At 43.0% G+C, this 21,869-nt stretch overlaps 1 protein-coding gene across 4 annotated transcripts in view; it reads right to left on the bottom strand.

The window, feature by feature from the left end:
• Window positions 1-21,869, bottom strand: part of C1D (C1D nuclear receptor corepressor) — a 37,487-nt gene that overhangs the window by 8,226 nt on the left and 7,392 nt on the right. For all 4 annotated transcript variants that reach the window (XM_075863117.1, XM_075863113.1, XM_075863114.1 and 1 more), the window contains exons 2-4: window positions 7,157-7,303; window positions 1,222-1,288; window positions 1,084-1,139 (exon numbers count right to left, since the gene is read on the bottom strand). In XM_075863117.1, the coding sequence (XP_075719232.1) occupies window positions 1,084-1,139; window positions 1,222-1,288; window positions 7,157-7,282 (249 nt within the window). In that variant the 5' untranslated portion in view covers window positions 7,283-7,303. The remainder of the gene's footprint in view (window positions 1-1,083; window positions 1,140-1,221; window positions 1,289-7,156; window positions 7,304-21,869) is intronic.

Below are 21,869 nucleotides of genomic sequence, written 5' to 3'. Positions count from 1 at the left end.
TCAGTGCAGTGTCAAGCATTACATGGTCGTCTATTCATTTGTAAGGGCCGATATGTGAAGCTACAGGGGAACTGTATGCGGCCTCCTCCAGCAAATACAGCTCATCGCTGGAGGTTAGAGAAGCCAGACCAGCAGTAATCAACTGATCGCCAGGCTGGTTTCTAGTTCCTCCTTTATGGGAAGACATGCATATATATATATTATAAACACACAAAAATTGCAAAAGTCTACTATTTTTAGGACTGCCAAGGTGACAGATACTCCGGATACTCAGGGCTCACATCATACAAGGGTGCAACATTCATCAAAGCACCAACACTGATGTTAATGGGATTGTCGGTCACGGGATATTTTTTTTTATACTGATGACCTATCCACAGAACCCACTGGACCCCGGACAGATCAGCTGCTCTGGCTGCCTCCGAGCACTGGATGTCCGTGCCAGAAGCAGATGGCTCCGTTCACAGTATATTGGCCGTGCAGAAGTTTTGCTCCTATTCAAGTGAATAGGAGCAGAGTTGCAGTACAGCCGCTATGCAGCGTACAGAGCCTTCCGCTTCCGACACTGAACACTACATGCATTGTTTAACAACCGATGCCTGGAGGCAGCCGGAACAGCTGATCGGTGCAGGGTCCGGGTGTTAGACTCCCACAATTATATACTGATGACCTATCCTCTGAATAGTTCATCAGTATGAAAAACCGTCCAGTGCCCGGACAACCCTGTTAATGGCAGATACTAACAATGGTGTGTACGCTTTATCATAAAACATGAATGCGAGCGGTAGTTAATTCGAGTTAGTGCTCTGGAGCCCCGAGAAGATTAGAACTGCAGCAGTATCTGAAGTTCTGGACTGTCAGGTACCAGGATCTCTGGACCATCAGGTACTGAACTAACAAATTACATAATATTGCAGGGAAAAATAGTCTTCCAGAGGGATGGCCTCTCAAAGAGTGGGTCAATATACATAGGATATAAGGGAATTGAAAATCTGTCACAAAAAACTAAGGTCTAGATTTAGAGTGATATTCGCAAACTGTATATATGTATTTTGCAGACTTAAAGTATACGACGTATCTTACCAGCTCTCCTTTCACTGCATGCTCTTTAGGATTAAGCCCTTGAGTCGTCAGGTACACTAAATGAAAAAAGAAATGAGATTAAGCATCTTCCTTATCCTGTCTTTGCATTTTCAGCATCAGCAACAAAGCAGGACTTACCCCAGAACAGAGAATTTAAGGTGTATGCAGAAACCAGATCTAATTTTGCTTGTTCCATCGGGTCTATCTGCAACAAAAGCCAAACACATAATGCATTAAATGTGGACCTTCACGATACGCTCACAGTCAAAGGGCTATCTAAAAAGGTGCTCAGCTGGCTCTGCCAGGGAACTTGTGAAATGAGTTTATGGAATAACACAAAGTATTTACTTATAAATGTTGTGACTGCCTGCACCTCCGTTGGATGGTTTCCTAACATCTAGTCTGTTACTATGGCATCCCTCAGGCCTGATGTGGTTGAGAAATATATGTCAACGCTGAAAAGACAGGAAATGAGTTGACCATAAACGCTGGAACGCACAGTCCACTGAGGAGCGTGCGCCAGCCAGAGGGATTTTTTTTAATTTGCCCTCAAAATGAATAAAGTTTGTGGGCTGAGCGTGCCAGCATGACATGAGGTGGACGATTTCAGGGTAAGAGTGTGCAGGCGTGATTTATGAACCATGGGTGCCATATTGAAAACGCCAGGGGTAGGGACACTGTCAGATGAAAACCAGAGCACATTCATTTAATGGGATGAAAATGGTGAAATTACTAGGGAATAGGTCACAAGTTCTCACAATGGCGGCCTGCAGTGCGCAGTTCACAGGTTCACTACTTAAAGGGGTTGTCTGCTTCATAAATTCTTACGTTATATGCCCTAAAAGGGTATGGAGAGCCATGAAAAGTTGGCTTCCAGATCACACCATTAGCTAAAGCTGTCAGGACCATAGATGTCCATTTAAAACACGGGTGAGGAACGTCCGGCTCGCGAGATCATTTGGTTTGGCCCGACTTCACGCAGACCGCGCTGCCGCTGCGTCATTCGCTACTTGGCTCTGTCCGCCCTGCTCACTCACATTTAGGAGTAGAAGGGCGGACGGAGCCAAGTATGGCTGCGGCGGTCTGAGAGATGTCGGTGTGCCCAAGAGTGTAGTGTAGATATAGGATAGGACCGGTCCTAAGAGCATGAAGTGAGGTCAGGTGACAAAGATTTTTTTTTTCTTCATCAAGGATATTTATGATATATCCACAGAATACGTCATAAATGTCAGATAGTTGCGGGTCCCACCTCTAGGTCACATATCTATCTCTAGAAAGGGGCCCCCTAAACTCCGTTCTACCTCTTTGCATTGTGGCTGACTCGTGTGATTTCCAACCATGAAGGAGAAAACAGCATAGCTCGCTGAGCTGCGCTGCTCCCGTAAGTCCCATAGGATTGAATAATAATAAGAAACAGTAACTCGCATGCTACGGCGCTTCTGTAACTGCCATTCACTACTATGGAAGTTACGGTAGCTCCGCTGTTTTCTTCATGGCCGGAAATCAGCCGGAACACAGAGAGGTAGAAAGGGATTTAGAGGACCCCGTTCTAGAGATAGGTGATGGTCCCAGCGGAGTGAACCCGCTCCATACGATGCGTGTGTCGGCTGTATGTTATAGCCGACACTTCACAGTAACGAGCTGGATTGCGCTCGAGCGCAATCCCGCTTGTTTAACCCGTTAAATGCTGCGGTCAATAGTGACCACGGTACTTAAATTGTTAGAAAGAGGGGGGCGACCCCCTCTAGCAGCTCATCGCGGGGTGGCGATCGTTGCTATGTCAGACTGGGGGCCTAATGAAGGCATTAGTATTGCCGTATATAGTGCAAGCGATCCAACGATCGCTGGTTGAAGTCCCCTTGGGGGACAAATAAAAAAGTAAAAATTTGTAAAATAAAAGTTTTATTTTTTCTCTCTAAAAAAAATATACAAATATTAAAAGTAAAAAAAAAAAAAAACAACCTTCTCCCATTTTCCCCTAGAGCATTTAAAAAAATAAATAAAACAAAACATAATTGGTATTGTCGCATCCGTAAAAGTCTTATTACAATATAGAAATATTTAACCCGCACGGAGAACGCCGTAAAAAAAATGAAAATGCAAACGCCAGAATCACTATTTTTTAGTCACCTAATCCCCCACAAAAAATGGAATAAAAAGTGATCAAAACGTCGCATGTACCCCAAAATGATATTATTAAAAACTACAGCTTATCCGCAAAAAATAAGCCCTCATACCACTTAATCGACGGTAAAATAAAAAACATATGGCTCTCGGAATTTGGCGACACAAAATATATTTCATTTTGTACACTTCGTTTTTTACTTGTAAAAGTAGTAAAATATAGAAAAAAACTATATATATTTGGTATCGCCGTAATCGTATTGACCCACAGAATAAAGTTAACATGTTGTTTTAACTGCACATTAAATTCTGCAAAAACGAAGCGCAAAAAACAATGGAGGAGTCGCTGTTTCTTTCATTTTCTACACAAGTAATTTTTTTCCCGTTTCCTAGTACATTATATGGCAAAATAAATGGCGCTACGAAAAACTACAACTCATTCCCGCAAAAATAAAGCCCTCATAGGACTATTTAGACAGAAAAATAAAAAAAAGTTATGGCTTTTGGAAGGTGGGGAGGAAAAATGTAAATTGAAAATCTGAAAAAAGGCTTCGGCAGGAAAGGGTTAAGTAAGTTGGAACAAGCAGTTATTTTCAAAACTTACCATTGCAAAGTGTCGACTGCGCTCCAGACTGACATCGTGTCGGACGAGCGAGGACACATCGGCACCAGAGGCTACAGTTGATTCTGTAGCAGCATCAGCGTTAGCAGGTCAGTCGATGTAGCTACTTACCTGCAAACGCTGATGCTGCTGCAGAATCAACTGTAGCCTCTGGTGACGATGTGGCCGACACGATGCAGGACCTGGGGCAGGAAGTGAGTGACGTCACAGCGTGATCTCTCGAGAACACGCTGTGTGTCTGCACTGCCAGAAGCTGGGCGTTCTGAAGAGAAGTGGATGATACTTCTCGTCAGAACGCCCAGCTAGTAAAAGAAGTAAAAAACGCCCCGATGTACGCACATAATACACGCCTAGTTGTACTTTTACTGTAAACACGCCCAGTTGTACTTTTGCAAGCCTCATTTGCATAAATACAAAAATGGTCATAACTTGGCCAAAAATGCTAGTTTTTTAAAAATAAAACCGTTACTGTAATCTACATTGCAGCGCCGATCTGCTGCAATAGCAGATAGGGGTTGCAAAATCTGGTGACAGAGCCTCTTTAAATCACAGTATTTGCCTGTCTCACCAATGCAAACAACAGAGATTGTGTATCCTGTATCTTGAACATGTTTACACTAGACTATGCATGGCTGTTGTACAGATCAAATTTTGGTTCCTCTGTGGCTTTATATATGTCCTTATTTTTAAATTGATTTAATAAAAATTTATATTTTTTACTTTTTCAATAGTAGTGTTTGGCTCCTTTTTTCTCTATGTTAATACATATATAGAAGCTGCAGCATCAGCATGAAGGGCATTATACAGAAGTATACACCAGTGTAGCTGAGAATCCAGCACTGGGGTGAGATTTACATCTTACCAACAGTGCCTGTGTGTGTTTCTCTCAGCTCCTACTTCCTCCCCCTGCTTACTCCTCCATAGACTTAGGCTACATTCACACAAGCGTGACAGATTTAGGCCTCATGCACACGACCATATTTTTTCCCACCCGTAAATACTGGCGTAAATACGGGTCCGGTGTCACACGTATTCCACCCGTTTTGCACCAGTATTTACGAACCCGTGCCCGTAAATATGGGTCCGGTGTCACCCGTATTCCACCCGTATTTACGGGCACGTTTTTGGCGGCAAAATAGCACTGCACTAATCGGCAGCCCCTTCTCTCTATCAGTGTAGGATAGAGAGACGGGACAGCCTTTTCTGTAATAAAAGTTAAAGAAATTCATACTTACCCGGCCGTTGTCTTGGTGACGCGTCCCTCTCTTCACATCCAGCCCGACATCCCTGGATGACGCGGCAGTCCATGTGACCGCTGCAGCCTGTGATTGACCTGTGATTGGCTGCAGCGGTCACATGGCCTGAAACGTCATCCAGGACGTCGGGCCGGATGTCGAGAGGGACGCGTCACCAAGGCAACGGGCGGGAGACCGGACTGGAGGAAGCAGGAAGTTCTCGGTAAGTATGAACGTCTTTTATTTTTATTTTTTACAGGTTTATTCTGATCGGTAGTCACTGTCCAGGGTGCTGAAAGAGTTACTGCCGATCAGTTAACTCTTTCAGCTCCCTGGACAGTGACTATTTACTGACGTCGCTTAGCAACGCTGCCGTAATGACGGGTGCACACATGTAGCCACCCGTCATTACGAGAGCTCCATAGACTTCTATGGACTGTCCGTGCCGTTATTACGGCCTGAAATAGGACATGTTCTATCTTTTTCAACGGCACGGGCACCTACCCGTGAGAAAACGGGAAGGCACCCGTCGCCAATAGAAGTCTATGAGCCCGTTATTACGGGTCGTAATTACGACCCGTAATAACGGGAGTTTTTACGGTCGTGTGCATGAGGCCTTACGCGTGTAAATCTGTTAGTGTGCTTTGCGTTTTGCATCAGTGTGCTTTGCGAGTGGCGTGTGTTTTTCATGTGCTCGCAAACACTTTTTTTTCCAATATATTTGATGCGTAAAACATGGACAGTACACGGATTTCAATGGGCGGCTAGGTGCATGAAAACGCACCAATATAGGACATACAGTGAGTTTCACGCAACGGACACTCGCTGTATGAAAACTCATGCATGTGTGGAAGACCCCATTAAAATTAATGGGGCCACGCGCTGTGCGTTGTTTCAACGCACAGCACATAGACAAGATTCACGCTTGTGTGAATGAGCACTTACATGCAGCGTGTGTTGCGGACTCACACACTCTCTCTGCTCCCTTCTCCCCCACCCCTCTCCATAGACTTGTATAGGCAGGCAGTGAAGAGACACACCACCACCTTCTGCAGCCAACACTTCTGCTCTGTAACCAGGGTCGGCCAATTCTTTAAAACAGGGGGTGGACAGCAGATTACAGGAAGGGAATCACCTAGTGGCAGTAACTTCAGACAGAATTTGTATAGCTAAAACAACTAAATTTCAAAAGTAAGTAAATAAAAGTTGGTGCCCCATGTATACTATTAGATCAGCATAAGTTGTGTGAAAAGTTAATATTTATTTAAGGGCAAATTCATCATTAGTTTACCGCCGCAATACCTAAGACTACGTTCCTGATCTAATCTAATGCCATTAGAGAAGGTGAGTATTAGCTTTTCTTTCAACAAATAAGGTGACTTATGGGTGCAATTTTAAATTTTTAAAAAGCCTGGCTAACCCCTTTAAAATAAAGTGATCATATCTTACCCAAAAAAAAAACCTTGACACTAAAAAAAGGTTTTATATTTTTAATGAACATTTAAGGGTCCTTTTTGCATTTCTTCAGGTAGGCCTCCTTTAAGAAACTGCAAAGTGGGTCACTAAGATACATGATCTGCACCAATACTACAGCGTTAAAGTGCAATTCAAGGTTGAATTGTTCTGAATTAATATATCAAGTATCAAATTCCTTTCGTAATAGATATATTTGGCAAAAGACCACACTGTATATTCACCGCAGAGCGTTACTGACACCATCAGGCATACCTAACAATAAAAAGTTAATCAAAGCGAATCCTTTCAAGAATGTGAATACATATAATTTAACCCTATGCTAGTTCATTAGAAGCAGGCACAGAAGTGTGGGCTGAGGGACAGGATGTATTGCGGGAGATATCATAGTAGTTAGTGCCCAACTACTACTCTTCCCGCCCATGGCTTTGACGAGAAAAATAGCGTTGCATGCGCACATCTTTTGCCCAGTCAAATTTGACGTAATCTGCGACGGAGCTTCTGCACAGATGTGCACAGTCTTATTCTGAAATTCACCTAGAAAGGTCCCACTAAAAGCTCAAAAATGGTGAACTTCATTTTCTTCCAATCCCTGGCATGCACAATGCTTAGGACTTACTTTCTGGAGAAGCTCGGACCTGGAGACAGACATCATTTTGTTCAACATTTCATCAACAGTCGCAACCGACTCATCAAACGCCACCAGATACTCGTGGATCTCCGTAGGATATTCCTCGGTGGTCATGTCTAGGTCAGCCACGTACTCCTGGGTGAATCAGAATAAGGAAAAATGGGTCACTTTTACTTCCTACCTTTGTGCCAGGTCTCATTCACGCATTGCTCTCCAACGTAACCCAAAAACATATATAGGCAGATATTTTTTCTACTATAAGAATATTTTGCTTCTTGCCAGAATGGAACATTTTGAATAGGAAATTCTCAGCCAAGTAGTGAAAAACATGTTACATCTGTCCAAACATGTCACAAGTTTTTCAGAGGTTTAGTAACACTTTAATAAACTGAATAAATGCATTGGTCCACATAAAGAGAAAAATCTTTCAAATTGTCCAGCTCTTGGAAGGTACTGATTCTCCTTGCAGAGATCCAGCTGGTGTAGGGATTACAGCCAATGCTCCCTGGGAAAAGCATGCAAACGAGCTCTCTTCCAGAAGAAAGAAAATGGTCTTTAGTGCCACCTATAGGTAGGGTAGGTAAGTCAAAACTCCGACAAATTAAAGAAGCGCGAAACATTACTAGTGAGATCAGCCAACCAATTGTCCAATAATATTGATTTGTTTTGGATACTATAGAAACACAGATTATCGGTCATATGAGCAGAGTTGTCTGTTTGTATACATTGCTATGTACACATCATTATACTGTGATTAACAATAATTGACCTGCTATAGAAATATTTTAGGATTCAGAATTTTTTACTTGGAGGCCATTACTCATTCAACCACCTGAAGCATTACAGCTGTACGTGTTAGCGGTTCACTAAGAATGTTATTGAAAAAATACATTTACCAGGCTACGCGAAACTAACATAAACAAACGAAGGGAAATATGCTCCAAACTGGCGTGGCCAATGCCAAAATCAACAACGTCACGGCACGTTCACACCGACAGATGATGCCAGAAAAACAGACCTCACACACATATCCCTAATGCCCACAGGGTAATCCTGTTCTAAATCCTTTAAAATGATTGTTGGGTAAGGGAGTGGCTGGTAAAAAGTACTGTTGAGATACTATAACAGGATGAGACTGGAACGGATTGAGTAATACCCGTCACGTACACAACTAGGAAGTGCAGACTTGTGATCTGTTGTAATAATGTGAGTGGTCATATCCACTTGGCATACTCAAAAGGAAAAACATATATTATATTGGGCCGTGTGTGGATGACAGGTTATTTTTTATGATAAAAATTCCATTCGGTTAGGCTTCGTTCACATCTGCGTCAGGGCTCCGTTCTGGCGCTCCATTGGAGCTTTCCGTCAGAACGGAGCCCTGACTGAAACAAACGGAAACCATAGGGTTCCGTTTCCATCACCATTGATTTCAATAGTGACGGATCCGGTACCAATGGTTTGCGTTTGTCTCTGTTGTGCACGGGTTCCGTTGTTTTGACGGAATGAATGTCGCAGTCGACTACACTATTGATTCCGTCAAGACGACGGAACCCTTAAACAACGGAGACAAACCGAAACCATTGGCACCGGAACCGTCACCATTGGTGATGGAAACGGAAACCTACGGTTTCCATTTGTTTCAGTCAGGGCTCCGTTCTGACGGAAAGCTCAGATGGAATGCCAGTACGGAACCCTGACGCAGATGTGAATGAAGCCTTACATAAGTAAGAAAACGTAAGTATATTTTGGCAAGGTCAAGCAATGGGTCAACGATCCACTACTATCTGCAATGACAAATGAATGCCATGACTCTGAACATAAGGACTGCCTTAGGTCAGTGAGGATTGCAAATTCTAGAAGACCCTGGACCACAACCAGTAGCTCATGGGGTCGCTGCATCCAGCTCTGTTGTCAACTGTAGAAAATATTGTGCCCCAATGGCAGGGACTGAAAAATATCACTGGCACCTGGCTCAGTATTACTAGAGAACATAGTCACGACGGAGAACTGAATGTCGCTAAAATTGTCTGTCCATCTTTTTGTTTGTCTGCATACTAATTATTTTTGAAGGATCCTTGTAAGGCCTTAGGGCCCGTTCACATCACCGTTCGCTTTCCGTTCCGGGGTTCCGTCGGAGGATTCCGTCGGGTGAACCCCGCAACGGAAAGTGAAACCACAGCTTCTGTTTCAGTCACCATTGATATCAAGGGAGACGGAAACATCGATAATGGTTTCCGTTCGTCACCATTCCGGCAGGTTTCCGGTTTTCCGATGGAATCAATAGCGTAGTCGACTCCGCTATTGGTTACGTCGGAAAAACGGAAACCTGCCGGAATGGTGAGGAACGGTAACCATTAGCGATGTTTCCATCACCATTGATATCAATGGTGACTGAAACGGAAGCTGTGGTTTCACTTTCACTTTTCGTTGCAGGGTTCACCCGACGGAAACCTCCGACGGAACCCCGGAACGGAAAGCGACCGGTGATGTGAACAGGCCCTAACTGACAGAACACTGACCAATACATTTTTAAGGTGCCATTCATGCATCTGTTTTTTTCACAGAGGTGTCTGTTGCATGAAACTCACCGCATGTCCTATTCTGGTCCGTTTTTGCAGACCACGTCGCCCACCCAATAAACTCAAAGGGTGCGTGAAAACAATGGACAGCATACAGACGACATACATGTGCTGTCCGTGTTTTACGAATCAGTTGCTTAAGCATACCAGAGCGAAAAATGTAAAACCAGGAAGCGCTCGCAGAGGAGAAACACAGACTAGAAAAACGTATGACACAGAGAAACCACACTGACGTAACACAGTCATATGCATGAAAAATAGTCCGTTTTTTTGCGGATGCAAATTGGACACGCTCATGTGAATAAGGCCTCGTCAAAAGGAATTGCCAAAAGCAGAAAACAACGTTATTTGACACCTCAACGTCTGATATATTTGAATGGAGCTCACAAGCTTAAAAAGGTTGGGTACTATGCCATAAAATAAAAGATACTGCAGATCACTTAAAAAAAAAATGCCCCCTTCATTGTTTTGGTCCAATTCAAACTACATATCAAAAAGATGTTCCATATCAACTATGTTCACCGCACTGAACCAGATCCAAGTGTAGGGTTCAATGAATCCTATGAATAGCTTATCGGGGCGGAAGCATACACATGGGTGAGTTTATGTGATCATGATCTGTTCCATATCAGTTGTGGTCATAGCACTGAACTGGATGAGAGAATAAGAAGAAAGGGAAAGATTACAGTAGAAGGGTTATGAATCATATTTATCAGATTTCAGATAGAGTAATGACACACTATTAATAAAGGTTCATTATTACACAGACCCTGTCCATTCTCAGCTGACTGTCCCAGCAAGGTGGAGATACTCCAAAATGAATGAAAACAAAAACTATTATATTAATATCCAGCTCCGATATGTTCTTTAATGCAAGACATTTTTTTTACTTAAAGGCTTTGAAATAGTTTTTGTTTTTTAACCAATAATGTCTATCAGTGTGATTGGAGCAACTTTCTAAGTACTTTTTACTGCAAAAATTTTTGGGAGATACAGCTGCTTTGTATACTGTATACAGAGCAGCTGTATCTAGCGCTGAAACCTGTATCCATCAGCGGGACCGAGGGTTCAGCGACAGCGGGTCATGCATGTCTCTGACACTCAGGATCCACTCGTTATCGATAACATCTAAGTTATGAAAGTAGATGTGATTGGTAACCGCTCCATCCTGCGTGTCTCACCTGCTGACACTGAACCCGTCAGTGCGGTAATTTGACAGGTACAGCTTTCAGCACTAGATACAGCTGCTCTGTATACAGGATACAAAGCAACTGGATCTCAAAAAGTTAAAATTATTTTTCATATAATGTATTTAGATAGTTGCACCAAACACACTGATAGACATTTTTATTAAAAAAATAAATAAATAAATTTCAACGTTTATGGTCCAACGTTAGGCTGGCCATACTCATCAGATATATTTTGTTGGGATCCGCCTTACACCAATAGCAGATGTCGGTGGGAAAGAGGGATCAGGGATGTTGGATTTCACCCAATCCTTTTTTAGTCCCCTCTCCTCAATAGGTAAACATGCATGCTCGACCAATAGCTATCGCATGTGTATGGCCATCTTTATGCTAGGCCGTCAATGTGTCCTCCTGGGAACCCCACCAATGAACTCAAGGGATCGCTGCAGCCTCTTAAGGTTGGATTCACACACAGCAGATTTTGTTGCAGAAATTTCTGCGACTGAAAATCAGTTCCATTCATCTTAATGGAACTTGCAGAAATCCAAACACCTTCTGCAGAAACAACCACATTTAGATAAATCAAACTGATTTTCAATCGCAGAATTCCACCCTAAATGCCCTTTTACAAGGGCCTATGATCGGGCAAACAAGCGCTCACATGAACGCTTGTTCCTGTGTAAACCGGCAACGATCAGCTGATGAACGATCAAACGCTCGTTCATCAACTGATCTGCTAATTTATGCGGCCAATAAAACGGTCGCTAGTCGGCAGTACATCTCCTTGTGTAAACAGGAATGTGCTGCCGACATGATAGAAATGTGTGGGAACGAGCGATCGGAGTAACAATCACTTGTCCCCATACATAATTGATGATTGCTCCCCGTGAAAGGAGAAAATGAGCGTTTGTTTTCATGATCAAAATTGGGCCATGTAAAAGGACCCCTATTCTGCTGATTGTGAGAGTCCCAGAAGGAGCTGCTTGACCGGGTCCTAACAATGAAGACTCATGATCTTTCCCTCACAAAAAACAAATCGTCTATAGGAAGAGTAAAACATAAAATGGATGGGATTATTTAGCCAGCAAAATGCCAAGTTTTTTGTCATGGAAAATTACCGATGACCACAAGCTGTCTACAGTGTGAGGACCCTGCCAAACCACCTCACGTATCTCACCTTCTTGTTCCCATGTGAAAATTAAATTGGGGAAATATCTTGAAATTAGCGAGAATTTTTTTTCATAACTTTTTATCACACAGTGATCATCATTAAAACCAGAAAGCCCCTTTAACTGCAGTCATATGGTCTCCTGGCATTTGTCTACCCCAGCCTTTTCGTGTAGCGATCGATGTGCGACAAGAATAGGCCATCAATATTATATCCTGGAAAAACCCTTTAAGGCCTCATGCACATGACCGAGCCTGTAATCACATGCCGCGATTGCGGGCACTGACGGCCACGGACAGCTGCGCGCATTTTCGGCCTGTGCTCCCATACAAAGTATGGGAGCACGGCCCGTAAAAAGCAAAAGATAGGACATGTCTTATCTTTTGCGGCACACTTCTACAGCCCAGACACCTTCCCGTAAATAAATGGGAAGGTGTCTATGGACAATAGAAGTGAATGGGTCCGTAATTGCAGACCGTAAGTGGGGTCCACAATTACGGACAATTTTTACGGTCATGTGCAGGGGACCTAAATGCTACGCAAACCTTTTCACTTTTTTTTTTCTCTTTTAATAAAATAACATTATGGTATTTTAAAGTGTAACTAAACTTTTAAAAAACTTTTCACCTGTCATAGTGACGTGTCAGAAGTTTCGATCGGTGGGTGTCTGAGCACGGAGACCCCCAACGATCACTAAAACGAAGCTGCAGACGTGTTTGGGTGAATGCTGTGTTGCTTCCTTTCGGATCGGATTTTCTCAAAGCGTTGTACGGGCTCAACAAAAAGTCTGTGAGTCCGTATATCACTCGTTTGGCTTTCTGATGAGAGACGATCAGAAATTAAGCGGCACAGTGCTCACCCGAGCGCTACTGCCACTTTATTTTAGCGATCGGTTGGGGTCTCAGTACTCGGACCCCCACCGATTATAACTCCTGACATGTCACTATAACATGTCAAAAGTTTTTTAAAAGTTTAGTTACACTTTAAACTACTTTTCAATTGGTTTTTATTTTTAAAAAAATGTGACTTTTTGACATACAGCTTCTATGTTTCCTGGATACATAGAAGCTGTATCTTGTGCTCAGAGCCGAAGCCCTGCTGACCTGACAGATTTGGGTTTGAGCGCAAGATACAGATACTATTTATCCAGGAAACATAGAAGCTGTATGTTAAAAAGTAGTATAAAGAGCAAAGCACAGAAAAATATTTCTCAGTCGTTTCTTTTTATCAAAATATATTTCATTCGTAGAAAAATGTGGTGTCAAAAGTACATACCCCTGATCAAAAATAAAGCAAAAAGTGATATCACCCATTGTGCCATAATTCATTTAGAGGATCTGGTTTGATTTCCTCGGTTTCCAGGACTAGCAGCAAAAACTTTCCGTGCTTTCCTCTTTAGGGTAAGGCCACACGGAGAAGCCCTGACACGTGTCCATCAACCGCACCATATTCGGCGCGGCTGTCAAACACCCTGTTAATGGCCACGTTAATGCGGGTAAAACGGCCCTTTATCTGCAAAATCTTGCGGCTATTAATTATTACACCCTTTATGGGCACACGATTTTGCAGGTAAAGGGCAGTTTTACCTGCAATAACGCACGGCCATTAACAAGGTGTTTGACAACCGTGCCGATCATAATGCTGGCGCGGTTGATGGAAACGTCGCAACCATGTCAGGGCCACTCCGCGTGGCCTTACCCTTATACTATGTTAATCAGAAACACAGGAGGCGTCTCTTATAGCACGCTGCAGCCATTTGCACATTTAAACAGGGTCTAGAAATTATATTGCGTATCTCAAAAAGTAAACATTCTTTTCTAATAAAACCCAATTAAAAAGTTGTCTAAAATGCCATGATACGTTGTTTTATTAAGAAAAAAATGAGAAGAAAAGCGTGCAAAGGTTTATATAGCCTGTAAACTACTACCGACAATATAAACCATTCTCCCAAAACAATCCGGTTGTTGAAAAAGTCCAGAAAGGTCATGCCCCATGGCATGTGCCAGTTTTTTACGCTCTGCGGAAGGCAGCATCCTCCATAATCTGTGCCGGATATGGTTTAATTTAGACAGGTAACCACATCAATAACTCTGAACAATGACTGGCAACCTGTAGAGAAAGCAAACGAAAATCCTACTCTACTCCTTGGCAATAAGATTAGCTCAAACAGATTTTGGGCAGAGCGCCATCCTAAATTACAGAAGCCTCAAATTATCACGATGAGCCTGAAAGGTCAAATAATAGGTCATGCTTGAAATGCAATGGTAGGAAACAATAATAATATTAGGTTTCATTGGTCGCAAATGGAGTAGATTTGTCCTTGGAAACAGTCAGTGTGGATCTGGCAGCAGGGCCCAACTACAAACTTTCTTAGTTTGCAAAACACCACACATGTGGTCCCTCGCGGGCAGGAAGCAGCTTACCCTGGAAGTAGGGCTGGGCGATTTTGCCCAAAAATAAAATCTAGATTTTTTTTCAACCCTATGGGCGATTTTCGATTTGAATCTCGATTTTCTTATTAGGGTATGATCACACGGCAAACGAAAAATGGCCGTAAAATACGGAGCTGTTTTCAAGGGAAAGCAGTCCCTGATTTTCAGACGTTTTTAATGCATTAAGCGTTTTTTGATGCGTTTTTTTTACGGCCGTTTTTGGAGCTGTTTTCCTATTGAGACAATGAAAAACGGCTCCAAAAACGGCTCAAGAAGTGACATGCACTTTACAAACTGCAACGTAAAAAACGCTCCGTCAGAACGGAACGCCGTTTTTCTTATTGAAATCAATGGGCAGATGTTGGGAGCCGTTCAGCCTCCGTATTTTTAGCCGCTTTTCGGGGCGTTTACAGCCTGAGAAACGGCTGAAAATAGGCCGTGTGAACATACCCTTACTGTTAAATAAACTGAAAAAAATACCAAGAGATAATTTAATAAATTATTTTCTTTATATAAATAACTTTTTAACATATTACTATAATAATTCTATGTAACTTCACAACTTTTAATCTCTGCAAACACTTTATAAGAAATACTATTGGAAAAACGTTTATCTAATTGATTATAATTTCTGTGTTCCCTGGCAGGGAACAGGTTAACAGAATCTATAATCAATGATGTGCTGCGTGCACTAACATCCCCCTCTGCCCGTCACCACCTCAGCCGGTCTCCGACATTGCAGGAGAGAGAAGTGTAAATTGCAGCAGGGCCAGGCAGATCGTGCTGAGCGGGCACTCTGGGGCGACATTACATTATAGTGTCTGAAGTGTGAGCAGGACCCTGTGCAAAACCGGCCCCACCATGGAGGGTTAAATAAATGACATTAAGGCCCGATTCACACGACCGTGATTGAACCGTGAAAAACGGTCTGTATTCCATGCAGATTTCCCAGTCCAACCACGGTGCATGTGAACGTCATCAGTCATTTTGGCTGCAATCACACGACAGTGGAAAAAAATGGCCATTAAAAACTGATCAACTGTCAGTATCATGTCCATTATGCATCAGTGTCTCCAAATGGATTTCCTGTCAGCTTTGTTTTTTTGTCCCAATTCCCTGAAAACCAGTGACCATGTAGATAGTGCCGCAATGTCCCTGCAGATAGTGACACGGCGCCCACGTATAGTGACACGGCGCCCACATATAGTGACACGGCGCCCACATATAGTGACACAGTGTCCACATATAGTGACAGTGGGCATACACCCTTGCAGATAGCACTCCAACCCCTTGTAGATAGCACCTCCCATCCCCCTTGTAGATCGCAGCACCACCACCACCCCGTCCTTGTAGATTGCAGCACCACTTTTAGATCACACCCCACATGTAGATCGCAATCCCACCCCCCCTTGTAGATCGCACCCCCACATGTAGATCGCACTCCCACCTCCCTAGTAGATCACATCCCCACCCCATCCTTCTTGTAGATAGCGGACACTGTAGCTGCCACTAGGGGCTGAATCCCCAGCCAGAGATTGCCGACATTTTGACCAGGGATACAGCTCCTAGTAGGAGCTACAGGGGCTCTGTCTACAAGAGGGGGGGGGGTGCGATCTGCAAGGGGGGGGGGGGGGGGGAAGTATCTACAGGGCGGTGTGGCTATATATAAGAGGAGTCTCTGCGTCCCCACGGACCTGCTGTTTCTTACTGTATCGTTTTGTTCACTACAGAACAGCAGTTCTGTGGGGAAGCAGACAGACCGGGTGCAGCTTGTCAGACGGGGCAGATCAGGCAGTGACGAGGCGGAGCTTCCTCTTGCTGCACGGCGCCACTTGAAAAACAGAATCGTCAGAGGCCTTGAGGGTGAATTAATCTAATTAATTAGATTGATCGCCCAGCCCTACCTGTAAGGCTGGGTTCACACCTGTGTTCGGCTTTCTGCAGTCCTGCAACGTCAGAAAAGCAGAACGGAAATACTGAAGCGCCGACTTGGTTAAAGGATGGACAGCACCGGCGGCTGACGGAACCAGCTGCCTATAATGGGTTCTATCGGGGTATCTGTGGTTTTATCAGAAACAATAGCGCAGCGCTATCGATTCTGGTATTGTCTGCCAGATGTGAACGAGGCCTAAGTAAGCACCCCCTAATAAGTCGCTGACTAGAGTAATTTCACTGAGTCTCTGACCTGTTTAAGGGATATATAAATTGGCAGTCAACGAATCACTGACAATGTTTGTATCCTAAGTATGTCAGCTTATACAAGATAAATGATACCATGTATCAAGAATGTGTCTAGTGCTTTCGCATTTTGAATTGACACAAAATAAATTAATCTAGTGTGGTAGGTAATAATGCTAAAAAAATAACATATCACATATATTCATGTCCAGTTTGTACCTTAGTTACTATCTATTTTTATATATGTTTGTAAACTGGACATAGAATATCAGAGATACACTATTAGCCCTAGTTAGGATTGGAATTAAAGGGAAGGTGTCATGATTTTTTTTTTTTAATTATATTGCTTTTAATATATTAATAAAAATTTTATTTAATTGCGTTCTCATTTTTTACTTTTTAATGTATTCTTACTTTTACTTCTCTATGGGGGCTGCCATTTTTTTTTCATCTCTGTATGTGTCGATTAACGACACTTACAGAGATGCTATACAGCACATACAACCCCATAGAGAATGCGAACGGGAGCCGTTCCATTCTCAGTTGCATGCGCCGTCTGTGTGGGAACAGCGCATGCACCACTCCCACACAGACCACAACGAAGCTCGTTTGTAGAGCGAAATCCGGCGCCATTTTCATGTGGACCGGAAGCCGCTGCCGGACAGGAAGATGACGACTTCCGGCTATATGTTGAACGAATCTAAGGCGCAAGGAAGAGGAGCGTAGATGAGCGGCGGCAGGAGCGGGTAATTTATGTTTGTGTATGTGATGTGTGTATTATGTGCGTGTAGGTTCGTGTGATACTGTCTGCTGAGCCCTGTATCTAATCCTCCTACACTGTGCATTCGCTCAGAAAATGGCGGCACACAGTGTAGGAGGTTTGAAGACATTCAAACCCTTCCTTCTCCTGCCACTAACCAGAATAAGGGAGGGGGAATTGTGTGAAGACACTAGAGCGAGTGTGTCCACCCCAAATTTGCAGCATAAAGCAACGAGGTTGCTTTACCACAGTGACCATACTGCAATTTTGGGAACTGCTCCCTCTCGTGGCCAGCACATGGAAATGTTATAAATTAGAATTTAATTTATAATATTTCCTGACTTGTGAAAAAAATAAAACAATGTGTAATCACTTAAATAATAATTAACTGAAAAAAAATAAAAATTCTATCGACACATTCCCTTTAAGGGTCTTATGACTTGAACCATATTCCTTGCACATAACTTGAATGTGCTGGACTTGGATTTAATCTATCTACCTTGTGCAGATCTCTATAGGTGTGGTTATTGGGCCCCACCTATATCTCTGATATTCTATGTCCAGTTTACCTACCACACTAGATTAATTTATTTTGTGTCAATGCAACGTGCGAAAGCACTAGACACATGTTCTTGATACATGGTATCATTTATCTTGTATAAGCGGATATACTTATGATACAAACATTGGCAGTGATGCGTTGACTGCCAATTTATATATCCCTTAAGCAGGTCAGAGACTCAGTAAAAATAATCTTAACTACACATGTTGGGGAAAACGAACAGAAATTGAGAATTACTGACAGTGATTTAACGCTGACTAGAGTGATGCCTTCTTGCCTTGGGGTTAGGTGTGCAAGATTTACACCCAATCCTGGACAGCCATGTACCTGAATTTCTGCACAAGGCTCATTTATGTCTTGTATAAATAGCAGATTTATTAGAAAAGGATTAAAGTAAAAGAACTTGCAGGTAAACTGTGGGTCCATCAGAGTATTACAACTACCTGTTGCTTCTAAACCATAGACAGAATACAGGCTGCCCACACTATGGTAGCCTGTATTCTGCTGATGGATTTACAGGGAAATTTGAATCCTTTTATTGAATCACTTCACACTTGTATAAGGACTAATCATAATTCAAATACACAGTAGTCAAGTGCTCTTATAATATGAGAGAAAGAAAGGTAGGATCCAGCGAGGTATAGTGATAAAAGGAAACTCGGTTTCCACTTTATTGAACGTGAATGATAAAATAACGAACACAGGAGAAGGAACGCAGTACAAGGTGGTCAAAAAATGGCAAATTGAGAGAGCCTACGCGTTTCGAACACGATCTGTGTTCTTATTCATGGCTAGTCCTTCTCCTGTGTTCGTTATTTTATCTTTCACGTTCAATTAAGTGGAAACCGAGTTTCCTTTTATCACTATACCTCGCTGGATCCTACCTTTCTTTCTCTCATGTTGCCTGCCGTGTGCCGTCATGGAGATCCGGGCGAGACCTGAATACAGAACGCAGAACTGGTGAGCTGGAGGTTTCCTCCTACCCCTTCTTTCCCTGAAACAATTTTTGCTCTTATAATACCCTGATATACAACAGTAAACGTACTAAACGTAAAATTCATAAAAGTGTATATTTTTATTAGGCTGGATTCACACACAACGTTTTTGTGGCATTTTAATGGTGTTTTCTTAGTGTGGCCAGTCCGTGGTAAAATATAAAATGCGCTACATACAACTGAGTTTTGGTCTGTGGCGCTTTTGAGGCAATTTTGTGGTTAGTGGTGTTTTTTCTCCAAACGCATCATGATCTGGACATGACATTTTTTAAGGCGTTTTTCCCATAGGCTTCTCTATAGGATTTCAAAAACCAATGTACAAAACTACACCAAATTAAAAAGACTACTAAAAAATACCTTAAAAAACGCATGTTACATTTTAATAGCATTTTTAGAAGCATTTTTGGATGCAGGTAAAATTGCCAGAAAAATTCTGAGTGTAAAGGAGGCCTCTAAAGGACCAAGAATAGGATCGGATCCAGTCAGGACAACTAGGGGAAAATCTTTCCAAAACTGAACCCTAGGGAGAGGTTCCCCTGCCTTGCCCTGGCGGAATATGATCGCCTGCTTGGCACTATAAATGTGGAGGATTATGGCCATATTAAGGTCTTTCTTACAGTATTTCAGTCTGTTTTTATATGGTACTTAAGTAGTAACTACACGGTCATCGAACTACTGATATGCCATAGAGACATATCAAGTTTGGATCGATGGGGTTCCGGGTACAGGGACCCCACTATTGCGGTCAGCCCCCAGACACCCACTGACCCAAACTTTTGCTATGTTTCTATGACACATCAAAAGATTGATGACAGCGTAGTTCTTTTTTTAAAGGCTTTGTACACCTTTGAAATATTTTTATTTCAATTTATTTCATTTTTTTTTTATAAATATCTATAAGTGTGTTTAGTGTAACTTTCTAAATACGTTTTATTAAAAATTATTTTTACTTATTGCGATACAGCTGCTTTGTATACTGTATACAGAGAAGTTGTATCTTGCGCGGATACCTGAATCCGTCAGGTCAGCAAGACTGATGGGTTCAGTGTCAGCCCGTCCTGCATGTCTTTGACACGCAATGCAGAATCCACCTGTTATCAATCACATCTTAGTTCACATCAGCGTTGGCTTTCCTTTGAGGAGTTCCGTCGGAGGAAACCCTCAAAAGAAACCTTAGCTTCCGTTTGCATCACCATTGATATCAATGGTGACGGAAACATTGCTAATGGTTTCCGTTTGTCACCATTCCGGCAGGTTTTAGTTTTTTCAACGGAATCAATAGCGCAGTCGACTGCGCTATTGATTCCGAGGAAAAAAATGGAAACCTGCCAGATTGGTGACAAACGGAAACCATTAGCAATGTGATCGGTAACGTCTCGATCCTGCGTGTCAGATTTCAAGTATTTACTAAAACAGACACGTCAGGAGGCCCCTGCTCTATAAGGGTATGTGCACACACACTAATTACGTCCGTAATTGACGGACGTATTTCGGCCGCAAGTCCCGGACCGAACACAGTGCAGGGAGCCGGGCTCCTAGCATCATACTTATGTACGATGCTAGGAGTCCCTGCCTCGCTGCAGGACAACTGTCCCGTACTGTAATCATGTTTTCAGTACGGGACAGTAGTTCCATGGAGAGGCAGGGACTCCTAGCATCGTACATAACTATGATACTAGGAGCCCGGCTCCCTGCACTGAGTTCGGTCCACTACTTGCGGCCGAAATACGTCCGTCAATTACGGACGTAATTAGTGTGTGTGCACATACCCTTAGGCCCTGTTCACACTGAGTTTTTTTGACACGTTTTTTGACGCGGAAAACGCGCCAAAAACGACCCAAAATGACTCACATTGATTTCAATGGGAGACGGAGGCGTTTTTTTTACCGCGAGTAAAAAAAACGCCTCGTGGCAAAAAGAAGGGACATGACCCTTCTTGATGCGGTTTCCGCGTCCAAAACCGCATTGAAAGCAATGGGGACACGTCAAAAAACACCTCGAACTAGTGAGGTGTTTTCTGACGAGTATATTGCCGAGTTTCTTGCAGGAGTCGTCTCCTGCTGCTAGTCCAGCCCAGCAAGGGGCTGTCATTTCCTGTCTGCTCGTGGAGCCTGAAAAACATCGTGGACAGAACTCCCCTGAGGGATACAGAAAACCGAAGTCCTGCATCCAAATCGAATACAAGTAAGTGCAATTGCTCCTATGTTCCATACATGCTATACATGTATGGAGCTGTGCATTTTTTTTTTTTCAATTTTTTAATTTTGTTATGCACTTGTTCATGTATGTCATCTCTTTTTTATTTATTTTTAACATTTCAGGAACAGAAATGACGACAGCAGAGGTGTACCACCGAATGGACATTGATGTTGGGAAATTGATTCAAGAAGTAAGTATACTTTTTTTTTTTTTAATGTGGGCCTGTTCACATCAGCGTGGTTTCCGCTGAGGGGTTCCGTCGGTGCTTTCAGTCAGGGGAACCCCTCAACGGAAAGGCAAGTGTGAAGTAAGTTCCGTTTGCATCACCATTCATTTCAATGGTGACAGATCCGTTGACAGAAGGATGTCAGGCTGGGTTCACACGACCATGTTACGTCCGTAATGTACGGAACGTATTTCAGCCGGAAGACCCGGACCGAAGACAGTGCAGGGAGCCGGGCTCCTAGCATCATAGTGATGTACGACGCTAGGAGTCCCTGCCTCGCTGCAGGACAACTGTCCCGTGCTGTAATCATGATTACAGTACGGGACAGTAGTTCCACGCAGAGGCAGGGACTCCTAGCGTCGTACATCATTATGATGCTAGGAGCCCGGCTCCCTGCACTGTCTTCGGTCCG

This window comes from Rhinoderma darwinii, chromosome 4 (assembly GCF_050947455.1).
Source record: "Rhinoderma darwinii isolate aRhiDar2 chromosome 4, aRhiDar2.hap1, whole genome shotgun sequence".
Lineage (NCBI taxonomy): Eukaryota > Metazoa > Chordata > Amphibia > Anura > Rhinodermatidae > Rhinoderma > Rhinoderma darwinii.
Note: the sequence above shows the minus strand (reverse complement) of the source record. Positions and strands in the feature narration are given on the sequence as shown.